The following is an 18,269-nucleotide window of genomic DNA, read 5'->3' on the forward strand; positions in this document are numbered from 1 at the left end:
ATTGAACTCATGCTGAAGTGACTTTATCTTCTTAGTGCTGTGCTTTAACCTGCTGCACCACCAGGGAGGGCCCCCTTATGGAAGGTTTTTAACTATACATTCAATTTCTTTACTAGAAGACCTTCAAATTTGTCTATTTGCTTGATACTACTTGAAATAGTATTGGAAACTTGTATTTCCATGAAATTGATTGCTATCATTTAAGTTTTCTTATTTATATACCTAGAACTTTTATAATAGTTCTTTATTATCATATTATCATTGAAATCAACCTGGCAAGAATTTTATCAATTTTATTCATATTTTAAAGAATGAAATTTTTGTTTCATTGACTTTTCTCTACTGTTTCTTGCTTCGAATTTCATTGACTTCTGCTCTTTATTTTCTTATTTAGAAACTAGATTGCTTTTCTTTTTCTCCCCAAATTTTAGGTATTTATTAATCAGTGTAAATCACAACATATCAACATGATTTCATGTATTTAAGGGGGAAGTAGTTCCAGGTTAAGTGGGAAACTGCAAATGGCTTCTGGAAGACCTTCATTTTAAGCAGCTTTATAATGAAATTTTCTTTTAGAAGTATTAACTTTCCTCAGTGTTCTGAACTCTACATTCACTGAATAGAATTTATATTAATCACTGGGATCCAGTTTGTTCTAAGGTTCTGGGTTTATTCCTTCTGATTGAACAAAACCAGACATGCGACATACAGTGTTCTCTAGTTCCTCTGGCTACAATAAACATGAAAAGGGGGTCCCATGAGGCTGCATTTTTAACTGACTGAGGATCTGGCAGAGCATGGTTTCAGGAGAGGCCTTAGGCAGAGTAGGAGTGGAAGGAAAATAGGCAAGTCTCGAGACAAGTCTTGACCTCTTTTCTAATTTCTTAAGTCTCATGCTCTATCTACCAACTGAGCTACCTGGGCTTTCTTTTCCTAGTTTCTTTTTTTTTTTTTTTTTTACAACTTTTCCTAGTTTCTTTTTTTTTTTTTCCTAGTTTCTTAATGTAGAAATGTAAATTATTCATTTAACCCCTTTCTTCTTTTATAAGTACTTAACATTTTGCAAATTCCTTTCCAAGTACTGAATACATGGCTTCCCTGGAGATAATTCACTGCCAGTTTAATAGACTTTTCATATAGCCAAATATGTAACCATTTTGATATTTTCATTGTTATGTCTTGGTGTTTTCTTGTCATAATTCTGTAACAACTACCAGAGACATAATTAGAAATAGCATTGTTTTCCAATTTCAGGCTCTCACATGAATATTAAATATTTGCAATAAACATAAAATATGAGCTACTAAAAACAATTAGTAATTTTACCTGAAACTTCAGTTTGCTTTCTCCTCCTTCCCGATCTCGCTTATGCATATTCACCATTAAGGCTTCATAACAATCCTTCCAATAAAGTGCCATGTTCTCATGACCATCATAAAATGTATGTGTTTCATATTGTTTCATATAAGGTACAATCTTATAAAAAACAGAAACAGAATTTGATCTGTACTTCAAAAATAATGATAAATCAGCAGAAACCTCACTTGATAAAAGCAAAACTTACATATTTTTCAATATAAACTTGCCATTCATTTGAATTGCAATATTCCCGAAAATCTTCAAAAAATGAGGCATTTCCATTAAAAATAGGGAAAGACGGCAGGTGCAAGTTCATGAAGAGGAGTTCATAAATTTTGGACACCAAGGTACGGATAAGAGGAATGAGAAATGAGTAGATTTCAGTCTGTTCCTTGATTGACTGACTGAGGACATGCTCCAACTTCCCTAAAATGTAACAGGCTTCCTCCTGGTTGTCAAACATTTTGGTCTGAAGAAGGGTATTTAGCTTAGCTGATGCCATTGCACAAACCTAGAAGAAAATAGTTTAAATGGGAAAAAGACATTTAGAGATAACTAAAGTTCTTTGGTGTCCTGAAGCAGTGTATTTTCTAAAATAAATTAATAAAATAATTCCTGTTTAATTTGGAATATACAGAAATGTTTCACTTCATTTCTTCTTAGAATTTGCAAGTATACGAGGATGATTTCATCCTTAGTTCTAATAACTTACACTAAAAGGTATAATAAAAATAGAATCCTTGCCACAGTGATTGGCAAGAGTAACCCATCTTTCAGTCAATCCATGACTCAGGATTCATGCAGGGATGCAATTTCACTTTTTGGATTATTTGTTTTTGTTCACTTTTATTGAAGTATCACTAGATTACAACATTGTATATAACTTACAGGTGGTATAAGGTCACTGTCAAGAACTATGAAGTGGCTTAGTTTTACCTCACCTCTAAGCTAACAAGTTAGCCTACCACTGATTCATCAATGCTGGCAGATGACTTGAGACTTGTGTCAGTAACTAGTAACAGCCAGAATATCAGTGTTTACTCTGGTTCCCCAAACTGCAATACCCATGGTGAGGAGATGAACTAGGTAAGATAATGCCTGCACACATAGTGTTTGTATTATAGTAAAGCAACACAGGAAGCCTAAATCTTTATTGGGCAGTACACTTGTCTAAATTTTCTTAGAAGGATACATATCTTTACTATGCTAACAGTAAACAAATCTAACTTTAGCTCTGGAAAAAAAATCTGTCATTCCCACATCCTAATGAAAGTCAGAGCAAAGGTATCCAGTGTTTAGTCACAGATGATGTAGGCATGCAAGAAAACCATGCAGAACTGTCTACCAACAATGATAACTGAAGGACTTTGTTCCAGGGATATACTTTCTGGAAGGAAATATGGATTCCTAATTGCAACTGGCAGCTACTTTATGACAACAAAGGCAGACAGCTTAAGACAAACTGTGACAGAAAACAGCAAGCAAAAAAACAGGAGCCTTAAAAAACATGCCTTAAATTCAGCTATGGAATTTTCAATTATATGAGTCAATCTTTAAGTCAGCTTGACATGCTTTTTCTGATACTTGGAATCAAAATCATTCTGATACATAAAGGACAGGCAAATGAAGGCTAAGCTCTTCATCAGAAATCTAACAATAAAGTTCCCAAGGAAAATACTCTCACACAAGCCCAAGTAGTACTCTATTATTACTAAAGTATAGTGTTAAACCTCAACCTTAGAAGGTAAATTAGGTCATGAAGGGGGGCCTTCTTTTGTTTAGCTAGAGCAAGATATAATCCTTAAAAACCGTAACAGGACAAATAATGTAAAGGATACTTTTCTCCCTTAACCTTAAATCCCAATTATGGATCACATTACTTTAAAATAAAGAAATCAAGAAGGAAATAAGAAAATTAGAACCTAACATCACTCGAGGATGTATTCCTGCCTATTAAAAAAACTAGCAACAACAGGGCCCTCCCTGGTGGTATAACATGATAAAGTGCAGCACTACGAAGCTAGCTGCAGCTACTTCAGTGCGAGTTCCATCCCTTGCCAGAGAGGTGACCCACATGGCACAGCAGACCTCTCCTGCCTCTCCCGTTGCTCCCCTCATCATTGTATTTCATCAATCTGACTGTTCTGCTCCTTACTCTATCTCTGGTGAATCCTCTCACCATCCATGCACCTCTGGCCTGTACCCCAGTTCTGTATGCATAAATAAATAAATTAAAAAAAAAAAAACTAGCAGCAACAAATGCTGGCAAGGATTTGGTGAAAAAGGAACTCTCCAACACCACTGGTAGAAATACAAAGTGATTCAACCACTATGAAAAGCTGTGTGGAGACTCCTTAGACCAGTAAAAGTGGAACTACCATATGACCAGCAATTCCACTCACAGGGGCCTACCCAAAGGACACAAAAACTTTAATTCAAAAGAATATATTCCTATGTTTACTACAGCACTATTTATAAAAGGTAAAACTTAGAAACAACCCAAAAATAGGTGACTGGATCAAAAAGATGTGGTATGTATAGAAAATGGAATACTATTCAGCAATCAAAAAAGATAAACTCATCCCTTTTGCAGCCACATGGATGAAACTAGAGGGGATCATGCTTAGTGAAATAAGCTAGAAGGAAAAAGAAAAAGTAGGATGGTTTTAATTATAGAAGGAACACAAGGGAGCCAAGTAAAGGATCAAGGGGGAAAAATAATGATAATTAAAAAAAGCACAAAAAAATAAATAGACATCTATAAATCAGAGACATTTTGTAAGGGAAGAGAAGGAAGAGGGATCAACACAGGTGCAGGAAGAGCACAAGAAGCTATGATGATGGTGCAAGGGTGAATTGGTGGTGGAAATTCTATGGGGACTACACCTGACAAAAGAAAGCAAACACTGTAAAAAAATAATAATAATAACAATGATGTAAAAAAAAAAATGTATTTGTGCCCAAAGCTGGTCTAAGCTAGATGCACAGGTCTTTATAGGCCAAAACTACAAGAGACCTCAGGCAGTCTGTCCATGACAGCCTAGTGAAGCAAACAGCACTAGAGGGATTAATCTCTAAGACAGGTCAAATCATTTCTAGTGCTAACCTAAGTTTCTAATAGTGATTTTTCTCTACCTTCCTCAGATTCTCATCAAAGCCCTTCATTTCTGAAGCTGATCAAGCAGATAAATTTCAATAGATGTCAACAAATATAAGGAAAAATATAAAATTCTATCACTCAAAATGCTAATAACTATTAGGGCTCTTTTTGCCACATATTTTTAAAAATATTGTTTACACAGAAAAAATATCCAATGTTTTGCTTTTAACTTACTATCAGGGCATTAAATATAAGTTTACATGTTTATTTAAAAGTATGAAGATAGGGCCCTCCCTGATGACACAGCAGGTTAAAGCACAGCACTAAGAAGCTAAAGCCACTTCTGCATGAGTTCGATCTCCGCCTGCCCCTGAGGTGATCCACAGGCCAGGTAGACCTCTCCTGACCCGCCCACTGCTCCCCTCAACAGGGTATTTCAATGACCTGCCTGTTCTACTCCCCACTCTGTCTCTAGTGAATCCTCTCACCGCCCCTGCACCTCTGGCCTGTACCCCAGTTCTGCATGCAGAAATAAATAAATCTTAAAAGAAAAAAAAGTATGAAGATAATCTTAATGAAAATAATTTACTACTGCCTCACTTTGGATACACATACTACACACACACACATAAGCCTATTGAAAAGTATGGCCTTTTTAAGCAATGTAACCTTAGGGAATCTGAAATACTCTATGCATATTTTACGAACACTATAGCAAGCTCATGTGATTTTAAAAACCCCATCCAAGCCCCCTATCCACATACTTAAAATTCCAGAATTAAAATAAAATTAAAAGTTCTTGACAAATAGCTATAAAATATAAGCCATCACTAACTGAACCCTGTTCTCACAAGCACTGGTAAATAGAAAAATCACAAATTTCAAAAATTTTTAGTCTAAAAACGAATAAACATTCTTCGTGTCCATGTTTTATTTATCTTTACTATAGAAGTCTGTCACAAGTCTAATATAGTAGGTATTAAGTGGTTGGTAAATGAAAAAATGAGCTAGAATACAAACTGTGGGTTAGTAAAGGAAACAAAGATTTTGAAAAGAACAATCAAAAAGCAAATTTCCTAAAAATACAAGCCCTAAACTGCATATCTATAAATAGTCTATGCCAGCTATATAACACACTATTGACGAAATGACTAATATCCTTATAATCTACATATTAATCTTTTAAAAAGAAATCTAAATATTATGCTGAGTTACAAATTTTGGAAAGAAATAAGGAATTCGCTACTTAATAAATAAACCAGAAGCAATCAAGCTAGAAGTAAATCAAAATACTGGAAACATTATCATTTAGAAATCACACAAATAATACTCACTCTGCATGTAAATATGAAAAGTAATGTAACAAACCTGCAAATTACCCCTTCCAATGAATCCAAGAAGCAACTGAACTTGAATCTGAGAGAGTTTTACCCATTCTGGACTTTCAGAATACCAAATGGACAGACCATCAAAGAGCAGCATCATATCCTCAAAAAGCTATTACAAAGAAAAAATGGAAAAGAAAAAACATTTTTAAAATTTTGTTGATGAGTTTCCTCAAAAGCCAAAAAAACCAAACATTTCAGAACTAGTTCAATATTCAGTTTGTAAAAGCCAAAAGAATTATCCTAATAATAACTAATGAAAATCTGGGACCATCACATCTTACCCATGTTTATTGCATCTGATTAAATACTAATTTTCTGAAAAGATGGAGTACAAAATTTCTTACTTTGAATAAAGTCCTTGACTACCAAAAATAATTTCAAAGAGATATTACAGCACCTTCTCAGTCCACATGTTTGAATTAACAAGTCCTTCTGACTGCAGAAAGTCCTGTATGATCAGCATAAGTCGGAAGGCATTTTCAGCAGTCACTGGGTTAGTTTTTGCTTCTCTGTTTTCTGTGACTGCCCATTCTAACATCTTCTGTAACAAACTAAGTGTAAAACAAAGTCCTCTTAAAACCATTTAAGTTTAGAAAAATAATAGGACATAAAAAACCCTGAACAAATAGAATATGATCCTATTAATTATCAGGATTGTATCTACAAAGACACAGTATCATTGGTAGCTATCAGAAGACACTGTAGAATTTATTAAGTTGAAGCAACTTTTTAAATCTCTAGAATATGTACCTTTAATATAATTAACAGTAAAAGGCAAAATAAAGTTACTTTTATTTGACTAAAAAAAGCAATGAGTAATTCACATTCCAATCCATGATACTTAATAGTATCCTTAAAACTAGAAATTGAGAAGACTAGGGAAGAAAGTCTCATTCTGCTTTATAAAGGTTAGCTCTTAGGGAACTCTAAATGCTTTAGAGAAGTCATTTTGGGGGTAACACTATTTCCTTTCCTTAAGCAAGGAAACAGTCAAATTTAGACAAGATTACAGAATACAATGTACCAAGTACTTAGATATTGCAAAAATAATTTAAACAAGGACTATGAAATCACTTAAAACCCAAATTTATTTAATATTAAATTGTCTCACTGTGGATTTCTCTCTATATTTCATTAGAACAGCAACAGATAGGAAGGGTCTAAGAACAAAGTTTCTCTTTTTCTCTTTCTATACACACTGAATGCTGACTAAAGATCTACTCAAAAAGGAGAGGGAAAATCACTAACTGAACACTTACATTAGTTTTATTTCATCTGCTGGTCGAAGTAATTCACTGGAGATTCCAGGTTTAGATAGTGCTGAAAACACCTGTCCCCGTTCAATCCATGTATCATCATCAGACTTTTCTAGTCCTTTACACATTACACAATGCAAAATACTTGTCAATAACTGAAGAAGCTCCTCATCATACTTCTATAAAAAGGACAGAATATCAAATTAGAATCAGGGGCTATTAATGAGAACCATCACTTACACTGATTATGACCATGTAATATATTTAAGCATCTTGAGAACTCAACCTTACTAGGTAGACCCTAAAGACACAAAGATGACTTGGCTTTGCTCTCAAAATAGTAAAAATTTAGTGACTTCTAAGTTTCCAAAATCTTAGATCATACGACAGAACATGAATGTGAAAACTGCTAAAAATTCTTCACATATTTCTAAGGATTAGAAATATATAGAGAAATATAAAATAACAGCATTTGGTAATATAAAACATTTTACCTCTTGGCTTTCAAGTAAAGAGAAGTCATCACTCAAGTCCATATCATTTGTGATGCTGCTCTCTTTGTCAGGCTGCACAGAAAATGATTTAATAGACTCTATTGGGGATGGAGTGCTAGGCAGGCTATCTGGCATTTGATTTCCACTGTCACTCAGTTCACATGAATCAATTCCACTGAGATCTAAACTTAAATGTGAATGATTGTTATGCCAGAATTCTTCTTGATTCTCTGATTTGAAAGATAATTCTCCCACAGAACTATCTTCTTGAAACAGTGGTATGTTTGAGTCTAGAGAATGTCTATCCTCCAAACTCCATTGATCTGAAGATAAATGAGCTGAGGCAAAAGAGTTCATTTTTTCCTCATCTGTTTTTTCATCAAAGTTCTTGATATCTTCAGTTGATATATTTTTATCATTGTCTTTCACTAAAGTAGTCCTATTGTGTTTATGAAGAGTATTTCCATTTTCAAAATTTGCTTTTATAAAAAGTCTAACCAAAGTGTCTTGCCAGCCAACTTGTTGAGATATATGGTGTGCTGCATCTGGTTGGGACTTTAAAATCTGTAAAACCTGCAAAGAGATGAAGAATACAAAATTTGTCAAAAAGCACTCTGTACAAGAAAGTCTTCAGTTCTCTTAATGATAAAGTAATTATTAATTAATGAAAAACCATAGGGGATATACTTTCAAAAGATTACGTCTTGATTGAATTATAAACTATCTGGAGGGTAGATGTAGTGGTTTTAAATAATCCACATATTAGGCACTGACAGAGCAGGAATGCAGCCAACTAAAAGATAAAAAAGGAGGGAAAAAGGAAAATGATCCCCTACATGTAAACAAGCCACTCATTAATTTAATTTCATTATTATTTCTGTTCCTTTTCTCCTTAATAAACTTTTTCTTTCTCTAAAAAAAGAGAAAAAAGGGTAATAAAAAAAAAGATATATATAAGCATACAGTAAAGTTACATCCTCTGAATGAAATAGTTTCCAAGACCGTTACATTTTTTTAAAGCGGACATTGAACATCTACTATGTGCCTGGTACAGCTCTAAGGTGAGTGAGAAACGGGACACACAAAACACTGTAATAGATCCTCAAGAACCCCAAGAACTTTTCAAGAAAAGTTAACCCTTTTTTCATTAATGCTATATTGTACAAACAAAATATTAACTAAATTTCAATTAAAAACACCAATTCCAATAAGATGACTGCTTCTATTTAGCTAAAATAAGAAATTGAAGTTAAGTAGCAGACAATGACATGTAAAATATATGAACCCTACTACCCAATGATTTCACAATTTGGGGAAATAAAGTCCTCAAGTGTTGTTAAAATTCAGTTGAGATCTTTAAATAGTATTTTAATCATAAAAACTTTTATTATAAATGAAAAGAACTTCAGTTTCCAGTGTATGGAATGCCTCTTTCCTGAGTTCTAACTGACAAGTTTGATATAAGGAGATGCATGACATTGGTAGGGACTTCAATATTCATAGCTCTACCACCAGCTGATATTAATTTATATACAACAACATGACAAGTTTCTTTCTCTATTAACACTTATCAATAGTGAGCTACCATTGCTCTATTGATACAAAATACCAGATTAATCTTCTAGATCAAACTTGCTTGGCTAAGAAACTTTTCATAACTATGTGTCCATGAAATAAGACTTGTTAAGTCTGTTTTATTTTAAAATAGTATATTAAAAACTAGGTAATACTTAAAGCTGTTTCTAAAACCTGCTTCAAAGACAATATGGCAAATTAATCAAAATGTAAAATATGACTTCAACTTTGCCACAGCAATTCCACTTAATGGATTATATCCTACAAATGTAATGTCACAAATAAATAAATATGTAAAATAAAGAAGTTCTTAAGAGAAGTCTATTGACATGGAACAACAGGAGAAAACCCAAATGACCAATGTCCATTATCAAAGAACCAGCTAGTATTTAATGAATAGTCATAGGTTAAAAATTTGTGCAACCATTAAAGAGAGAAATATGTTTCTAGATTTACTAATGAAGAAAACATTGTCATGAATAGGGAGTAAAATTCAAAAGAAAAGCAGGAAGCAAACTAAATGCTAAATTTATCAATGGTTACCAATGGAGGAAAGAGAAAGCTATAACTAAGAAAAAGTACATGGGATCACTATTTCCTGACATAGAGGTTAAATGGGTACAACAATGATAATAACTATTGGAATGAATACCCAAATGAAATTTCAGAAAATTATTCCCAAGATGTTTAGAGATCCAGAAACTAAAATACAGTGTACCTATTAGAAATGGCTATAATCACTGAAGGTTCATGACAAAGAAACCATTTTCTGGTAATAAATATTCTACTCCGGAAAGGATAATGAGAGCTAAGAAGAAATTCATAAGCTGATTTCCTATGATTAACACCTGAAAAAAAATAAACTACAAAATCATGTCATTTATAAAGTAACAAAATAAAAACATATTTGGTGGAAAATAATCTAAAAGATATTCACAGTATAGTTATTTCAAAAGTATATGTTAAAAGTTTACTAACCTTTCTGCAGATGACAACTCTAACATTTATATAAGCTCGGTGAGATATATATACCACAGATAACAAATCTTTGAAATTAATAGCAGGGTCTATGGGGGGAAAAACAAAACACTAAAATTAAATTTCACAGATAACCAAAGAAAGAACAGTGGGTAATAGTTTAAGTGCTAAAGTAATTATTTCTCTTTAATTTTAATTTTTTTAATCAGTGGCAGTTACCCTTTTCCCCTAGCTTTATTGAAATATAATTGACATAAGTATTGTACATGTTTAAGTACACCATGATTCCATATAGGCATATATATGGAAATGGTTACAATAAGGTTAATAACATACATCGCTTCACATAGTTAATCTCTTGTGAGTGTGTTGAGAACTTTTAAGATCTGCTCTCTTAATAACTTGCATTATCTTAGTTGCCATGTTGTATGTAAGTTCCCCAGAATGTATTCATATTATAACTGGGAGTTGTAGTACCCTTTTATTACCTTTTACCACTTTCCTACCACCCAGAAACTACCAATCAAATCCCTGTTACTATGAGTTTGATTTTCTGGATTACACACATAAGATGATATAGAATTAGTCTTTCTCTGACATTTCACTTAGCATAATGCCTTCCAGGTTCTTCCATGTTGCTACAAATGGGAGGATCTCCTTTTTTTAATAACTGAAAAAAGTACTCCATTATGTGTGTGTATGCATAGTTGCACATATGAAAATATCACATCTTTATCTATTTATCCATTGAAATATACTTTGACATTTCCATATCTTGGTTTATTATCTATGCTGTGGCAATAAACATGAAATGCAGATATCTCTTCAAGGGAGTGACATCATTTCCTTTGTATATTTACCCAGAAAAGGGAATGCTGGATTATATGGTAGCTTTGTTTTTAATTTTTTTGAGGAACTGCATCTGTTTTGTTTTTTTTTAAGATTCATTTATTTATTCATACAGAACTGGGGTACAGGCCAGAGATGCGGAGGGTGAGAGGATTCACCAGAGACAGAGTGGGGAGCAGAACAGACAGATCGAGGAAGTACACTGCTGAGTGGGCGGGTCAGGAGAGGTCTGCTCCACCATGTGGTCACCTCCGGGGCAGGCGGGGACCGAACTCATGCGGAAGTGGCTTTAGCTTCTTAGTGCTGTGCTTTAACCCGCTGTGCCACCAGGGAGGGCCTGCAATCTGTTTTTCATAATGGTTGCACCAATTTACATGCCCTAAATAGAGCACATGAGCTCCTTTTTTTCTGGATCATACCCAGCACTTGTCTCTTGTACTTTTAATAACAGCCTTCCTAAAAGTAGTGAGGTGATATTTCATTTGACTTGCATTTCCTTGGTGATGAGGATGTATTGAGCATCTTTTCTTGTCCATTTTGGACATTTGTATATCTTTTATATAAAAAAAAAGATTAGTTATGCATACAGAACTTGGGGTTCAGGCCAGAATGTGGGAAGATGAGAGGATTCACCAGAGACAGAGTGGGGAATAGATCAGGCAAACTGATTTATATAGACTGCAGAGGGGAGCAGCAGGCAGGTCAGGTCTGCCATGCCATGTGGGTCATTGCTTTGGTTGGGAATCAGACTTGCACTGAAGTGGCTACAGATAGCTTCACAGTGCTATGTTTTAAGCCGCTGCACCACCAGGGAGGGCCCCCATTTGAATATCTTATTTCAAAAAATGTCTATTTGGATTCTTTGCCCACTTTATTATAATCTCTTTAATAAATGGTGCTGAGAAAACTGTTATGCCAAACATAAAAGCCTAAAGTTGGATCACTTGCTAAACCCACATGTAAAAAAAAAGCTGCACATGAATTAAAATCAATTAAAAATTTAGATAGTAAGACGTGCAACAATAAAATACACAGAAGAAAATAATGTCAATACATTCCATGGTACCATTGTTGAAGTTATTTTTGGGAACTCAACCCACACGGCAAGGGTACTAAAAACAAAAGCAATTAGAATTATCTCAAGATAAAAAGTTTCTATTTAGGCCCTCCCTGGTGGTGCAATGGGTTAGGACACAGCAGTGCAAACTGGTCCTAGCTGCTTCAGTACAAGTTCAATCCCCAGCCCTGGAGGTGATCCACATGGCGCGGCAGACTTTTCCTGTCTCACCCGCTGGTCCCCTCAGCAGTGTACTTTATCAATCTGCCTGTTCTGCTCCCCACTCTGTCTCTGGTGAATCCTCTTGCTGCCCCTGCACCTCTGGCTTGTACCCCCAGTTCTGTATGCATAAATAAATAAATCTTTAAGAAGTTTCTATATTGCAAAAGAAAATACATGGCAATGAAAAAGACACCATATTGAAGGGGAGAAAACATTTACACAATTTACAGCTGGTGAAGGATTATCCAAGATGTATATATAAAAGATTCATATAATTTAACAATAAAAAAATTAAGCAACCCAAAAACAGATATTAACAAACAATTCACCAAAGAGGATACCCAGAGAGTCGATAGATGTATGAAATATCACCATCACTTCCAATATTACAGATGTAGGTTAAAGCCCTAAAGAGATATTATCTCACACTCATGAGAATAGCACAATTAAAAAAACAAGATTTGGAGAGGATGTAGAGGAAAAGGAGCCCTATTACATTATTGATGGTGCAGCCTGGTAAATAATACTGACTTATCTTGAAAACTAAATATAGGAATATCATATGACCCAGAAATCCTACTCTTGGGAATAAAGGATAAACTGTGGACAATAATATAATAAATGCTAAAATAATTACTTCATTTTAAATGAGAATTAGAGCTATATTCAAATTTTACAATGGATGTAATTTTTAAATATTTCATTTCCTTCTCAGCACACTCTAAATAATTGTTCTTTTACTTTGATTGAACATAATGTCCATATTACTTTGCTCACATTATTATTTCTTTCTTTCTGTGCAAATCTTACTTCATCTTATACCTTCTTGAACATGAAGCATCTGATCTAAAATCTATAGTATTGGGTGGGAAGTACAAAAAACAGTTTAACTAAGAATAATTAGAATCAAAAAAGAACATGAAGTCATTGATAGTTCTCTTTTGCCTCTGAGAATTTAAGTTCCTTAAGGAAAATGATTATTTTTGTACCTATTTTCTCTAGTATCTTTTTCTTGTTTTATAGACCTGATTTTTTACTAATCACTCAGTAAAAGAGAAAGAAATTCACTCACATACTGAAGGTCTATCAAGTAAAGTACAATTCTATGATCTGGGGAAACAAAAACAAAAAAAGTACATATGGAAAGAGTCCACCCAAGAAAAGCCTTCTGTACCAAATAACAGCAACCTGAGTAAGGAGGAGAAACAGACGGAAAATATCTGAGAATCACCAAGTAGAATACACCACTATGAAAAACGTCTTAAATGTATCATGATATATTACCAGCCCTCCTCGTACCTATATTTACGATTTGATTGGTGAGGTTTTTCATGAGAGATGTACTGACAGGTGTTTCATTCAGAAGGAGTCCCAATCCTGAGTAGCCCACTTCTCTGAGTCGAATACGTTGTTTACTTCGTTCATAAACATTGGTGCACTTCAACATTTGTTCCAAAACCTAGTAAAATAGTAATACATTTTTCTAAATATAGAGAACTAAAAGCTTGTCATTTAGGCTGATATTGAAAAAAAAAATTACTATACAATATTCTTATCACTTTATTCCTTAAGTATTAAAAAAAGGCCTACCACTAATGAAGATTACTCCTTATCATGCTACAATTAAAAATGAATTTAAAAATAAATTGGACTGAAACAAATCTGTACTTGAATAACTAATGTTTACAATTCTATATGTATTTCTTGATGGACTGGAAAAAAAAATTCAAAATTTTCTTTTCAACGACTAAAGCTTAGATGGAAATAAACTCTGAAGTTTGCAGAGGAACAAAGTGTGTGTGTTCTGCAACAGATGAAGATACTAATAGATAAATCTGTGGTCTATTTAAGGAACAGTAATAAAAAATATTTCAATAACAAAGGAATATATTTGCTCAAATTGGAGGAGGAATTAGTAACCCAATATATCTAGGCACGAGCTATTTTTATTTAAACATGTAATACAAATTTTTTTAAAGATTTATTTATTTATGCATACAGAATTGGTGTAAAGGCTAGAGGTGCAGGGGCGGTGAGAGGATTCATCAGAGACAGAGCAGGAGGCAGAACAGGCTAAGTGACAAGGGAAGGAAGCTGCAGGCAGGTCAGGCGAGATCTGCCACACCATGTGGATCCCCTCTGGGGTGGGTGGGATGGAATTCATGCTTAAGTGGTTTTAGCTTCTTAGTGCTGTGCTTTAACCCGCTGCGGCACCAGGGAGGGCCACAATTGTATATTTAGTACCTAATATTTTAAAACTAGTATTTTAGTTAACAAAATATACATGTTCAATTTAAAAATTATGAGAACGCAAGACATTTTAAATCCATTGTTTATAGAAAACCAAGGTTATATTTTTGGTAAATATCATTCCTATTTTTGTAGTGTCTAAAAAATTATTATACAAATTGTGTTGAGATAATATTTCTAAAAGTGAGACAGTGGGACCCTAAATGTGAAGAATAATCTTGATGGAATATAAACAATCCTTACAAGGCCATTTTTGGAAAACTAATGTTTTGTCTCCACGTAGGGGTCCTTATGTGAGCAAGTGTCTCAGGGGTCATCACAACCAACACTCAAGAGACACTATGACCTGTAACCAGGAATTTCAAAGTAGGCAATTCTGACACGACTCCATTAGCTGACTACATGTCAAATTAATGATATAAAAGGAAACAACATTCATAAGGTGATTAGTAAGAGAGAACAAGAGAATAAATAATTTGGTAGTAGCAATATAACTGATTCCTCCACTTTAGTTAACAAAAAAAGGTGTATGGGAAGCTTCAGAGAGAAGTTTGAAGATGGATATTTTGGATAGCTTAACAAAAAACACACTATATCCTTTGGGAATTTACTAATTTTTCTGGCCTCAGTTTTTTCATCAGTGGATAGTGATATCCAGCTCATAAAGATTTTGCAAGGACTAAGTAACTAATAAAGTAAATATGTAGTGCCTGCCAAACAGTGAATGACACATAAGGCTAATTATTATTATTAACTGCTAAAGTGTCTGATTGGCCGTGTAGACCCACTGTAGGTCAAAAGGAGATGAGAGGTTTTACCTTAAGGATGGTATCACAAAGCAGGCTTTCACTAGTATGTAGATCAGATTACAACATAGTTAGCTTTTTATTAAGCAAACAACAAAAACATGAAAAACATATATCAAAACAAGTTGAACAATTTAAAAGTAGAAAGAATTAGACATGGAAAAAGAATTTATGTACATAAAATGGTGTTACAAATAAATTCAAATACCTACAAATGCCTCCCCAATACAAAGAAGTTACTGTACTTAAAAAATTACTGTACCTTAAAGATGATGTCTCTTAGTTTGTCAGAGTACTTCTGATTTAAGAGCAAGGAATAAAGTATGTCAGCATTTCCTGGTTCGAATAGCAGTAAGAAAAGCTGACCTCTAGTTGGGCTGGTACGTAGGAGGTTGAAGAGTACATCCAAAATCCCAAAGAGCTTTTAAAATCAAACAACACAAAACAAACAACCACACTCATATATGGAAGTGCAATTAAGTCATATACCAGAAGAGTTATTTAAATAATTCTTATATTGCCTAATATTCTAGCTTAATAGGAGTATCTAAGTCAGCCTTGCCTTTTTCTCTGTTATGATTTCAGTTCATTCCACTTCTTTTTGTCTATTCTTTCACTACCCATATTTAACTGCTGAACCATAACTACCCTGCTTTGAAAAGCCACCTCTTCCAGCAAGTCTTTTCTGGTATTCTGAACAAGTCTATTATTAAAAGCTCTATCATCTCTGTATCTCTCTTACAGATATTATCATACTCTTTTGGGGTTCATAATCTTTATCAACCTCTCCTAACAACTTCTAGGCTAAAAGTAAGGCCCCACTATGCTAAAAGTAAGAATGATATTTCATTCATAATTGTACACCTACAATGTCTACTATTATTTTATGTATGTAGTAAGATTTCAACAATAACCAAACGAGCTGACCATGTTTTTGTCAACATAAATTAAAGTTGCTAAGGTTTTGTGTTAAGAACAGTCTTCAGAAAGACCACAGAAACTAGTAAACAGACCTGGGTTCTAGTCCTAGGTTAATCAGCTGAGTTGACTTTTTTAAGTTAAGTCACATAATCTTTCTGAGTATATACCTCCAAATTGTACAAATAGGAAGAGTAATTTCTGGTCTATATATTTCATATAAGTGGTTCTCAAATTTTACCATGCACCAGAAAGACCTGCAGGACTTTGAATATTTTTGCATTTCTGATAAGGTCCCATGTAAAGCACCATAAAATGAGAACCACTTTGTGAGCTTTAAATGAATTAATGTGGAAGTATTTAAACACTGAAAAACATTTATAATGTACTCTTTATGCAGTTGTTATGATTCTAAGTTAACTGTTTTATGAATTATGAAATCTGCCCAGGACTTGATGACAGGTATATATATGTTAAGTGGCATATAAAAATAAACTTCAGAATTGCCCAAAAATAGCAACTATTTCCACATAATAAAGTCTAGCTAATTAAAAAATGTATTATACTGCCATATATTTTATTAAGTTTTTAGTTAGAAGATAAGTTTTACTTCTTTAACTGCATAATATTATATATGACATTATAAATATTTTATTCATCAAATGTGTAATATATAGTATAAGAGATGAAAAGGCAACTGAAATGTTAAAAAATAAAATAAAATTTATCTTGGGCATAATACCTGTTCTTCTTCATTGATAGCAGATATGTAACCCATAATACTTTGTATCTCTTCATGAGTCCCACCTTTGCACAGAAAATATTTAATTAGTCCATACAAAGAAGTCCTTATTGTTCGAATATCATCTAGAAACAGCTCACTATATTTACAATCACTCCTGAAAGAAAAAGCAAAAAATGCAAGAACTGACATTTTAAATTTTTACTTTTTGTATTTTTTATATAAAATAATTCAGTTTAAAAAATATGATTCGCTATAATTATTAGAATTCATGCTATCCTTCATTATGTTTTCTTCTAAAGGACAATTTTCCTGAAATTAGATGCTTCAGTAACAAAGATATATACTATGGAAAGAGTTTATATTTATGTACATTTCACTATGTGGTAATCACAGGTGAGTAATTTACACATTATTAATTCATTTAATTTAATCTTCAAATAACCATAGGGTTTCACAATTTTACTATCTCCTTGTTACAGACCAGAAAATCTAAGAAAAAAATGTTTTATAACTTATCTACAATTAATGAAGCACAAGATTCAAACCCAATGTATGTGATCTATTGCTCATCACTTCAACCTCCAGAGTACCATGCCTCTCTGAAGTTAAAGGACATTATAAATGATAGAAAGTTTAAAAATCTACACATTTCAATCAAGCAACAGACAAAAAAACAGCATCAAAGTGAGAAGGAGTGAGACGTCATACCCATAATAAATCCTAAGTGTATCGAGGAGAAACTGTACACCATACTTCTTTCGGAAAACTCTCCTGCTATCTTTAATGATGGTGGAAAGATACTGTATATGACCTAAAATAGAAAGTTCACTCTTAAATGATAACCTGAAATATAATGACACAGGTAGTAATAAGTCTCTAAAACAATTACAAAGTTTTATCTAATAGTTGGTTCTCACCAATTCGAAAGGGAAAATCTCCATGGTTCCAAATTCTAAAGTCAAAAAGTAAATACTGATACATTTGTTGCAGGAGCTGCATGTTTTTCTCCAGTGACACCTGCTCAATTAGTAATTGGATTGCCATCAATACATTAACATCCATCAAGGTAGCTGGTACCTGAAATTCAAACAGAAGAGGATTCCGTAAAATTCAATATAAATAATATTGTCATTATAAAAATTTTTTAAAAGTAAAAGTATTACAAGAGTAATACAAACACACAGAGTTTTTTTTTTAAAAAAGAATTCCTTATGGGGCTTCCCTGATGGCATAGGGGTTAAACACAGCACAATGAAGCTATCTGCAGCCACT

At 33.5% G+C, this 18,269-nt stretch overlaps 1 protein-coding gene across 1 annotated transcript in view; it reads right to left on the bottom strand.

Annotated features, from left to right (window-relative positions):
* NBEAL1 (neurobeachin-like 1) overlaps positions 1 to 18,269 on the bottom strand; it is a 124,900-nt gene that overhangs the window by 45,682 nt on the left and 60,949 nt on the right. The window contains exons 21-32 of the mRNA XM_004674823.2: positions 17,915 to 18,074; positions 17,706 to 17,808; positions 16,995 to 17,151; positions 15,597 to 15,755; positions 13,578 to 13,737; positions 10,151 to 10,239; positions 7,598 to 8,170; positions 7,107 to 7,282; positions 6,245 to 6,398; positions 5,828 to 5,956; positions 1,565 to 1,870; positions 1,327 to 1,476 (exon numbers count right to left, since the gene is read on the bottom strand). Of these exons, the coding sequence (XP_004674880.2) occupies positions 1,327 to 1,476; positions 1,565 to 1,870; positions 5,828 to 5,956; positions 6,245 to 6,398; positions 7,107 to 7,282; positions 7,598 to 8,170; positions 10,151 to 10,239; positions 13,578 to 13,737; positions 15,597 to 15,755; positions 16,995 to 17,151; positions 17,706 to 17,808; positions 17,915 to 18,074 (2,316 nt within the window). The remainder of the gene's footprint in view (positions 1 to 1,326; positions 1,477 to 1,564; positions 1,871 to 5,827; positions 5,957 to 6,244; positions 6,399 to 7,106; positions 7,283 to 7,597; positions 8,171 to 10,150; positions 10,240 to 13,577; positions 13,738 to 15,596; positions 15,756 to 16,994; positions 17,152 to 17,705; positions 17,809 to 17,914; positions 18,075 to 18,269) is intronic.

This window comes from Condylura cristata, unplaced genomic scaffold (genome assembly GCF_000260355.1).
Source record: "Condylura cristata isolate star-nosed mole 26May11 unplaced genomic scaffold, ConCri1.0 scaffold00002, whole genome shotgun sequence".
In the NCBI taxonomy this organism is placed as follows: Eukaryota; Metazoa; Chordata; class Mammalia; order Eulipotyphla; family Talpidae; genus Condylura; species Condylura cristata.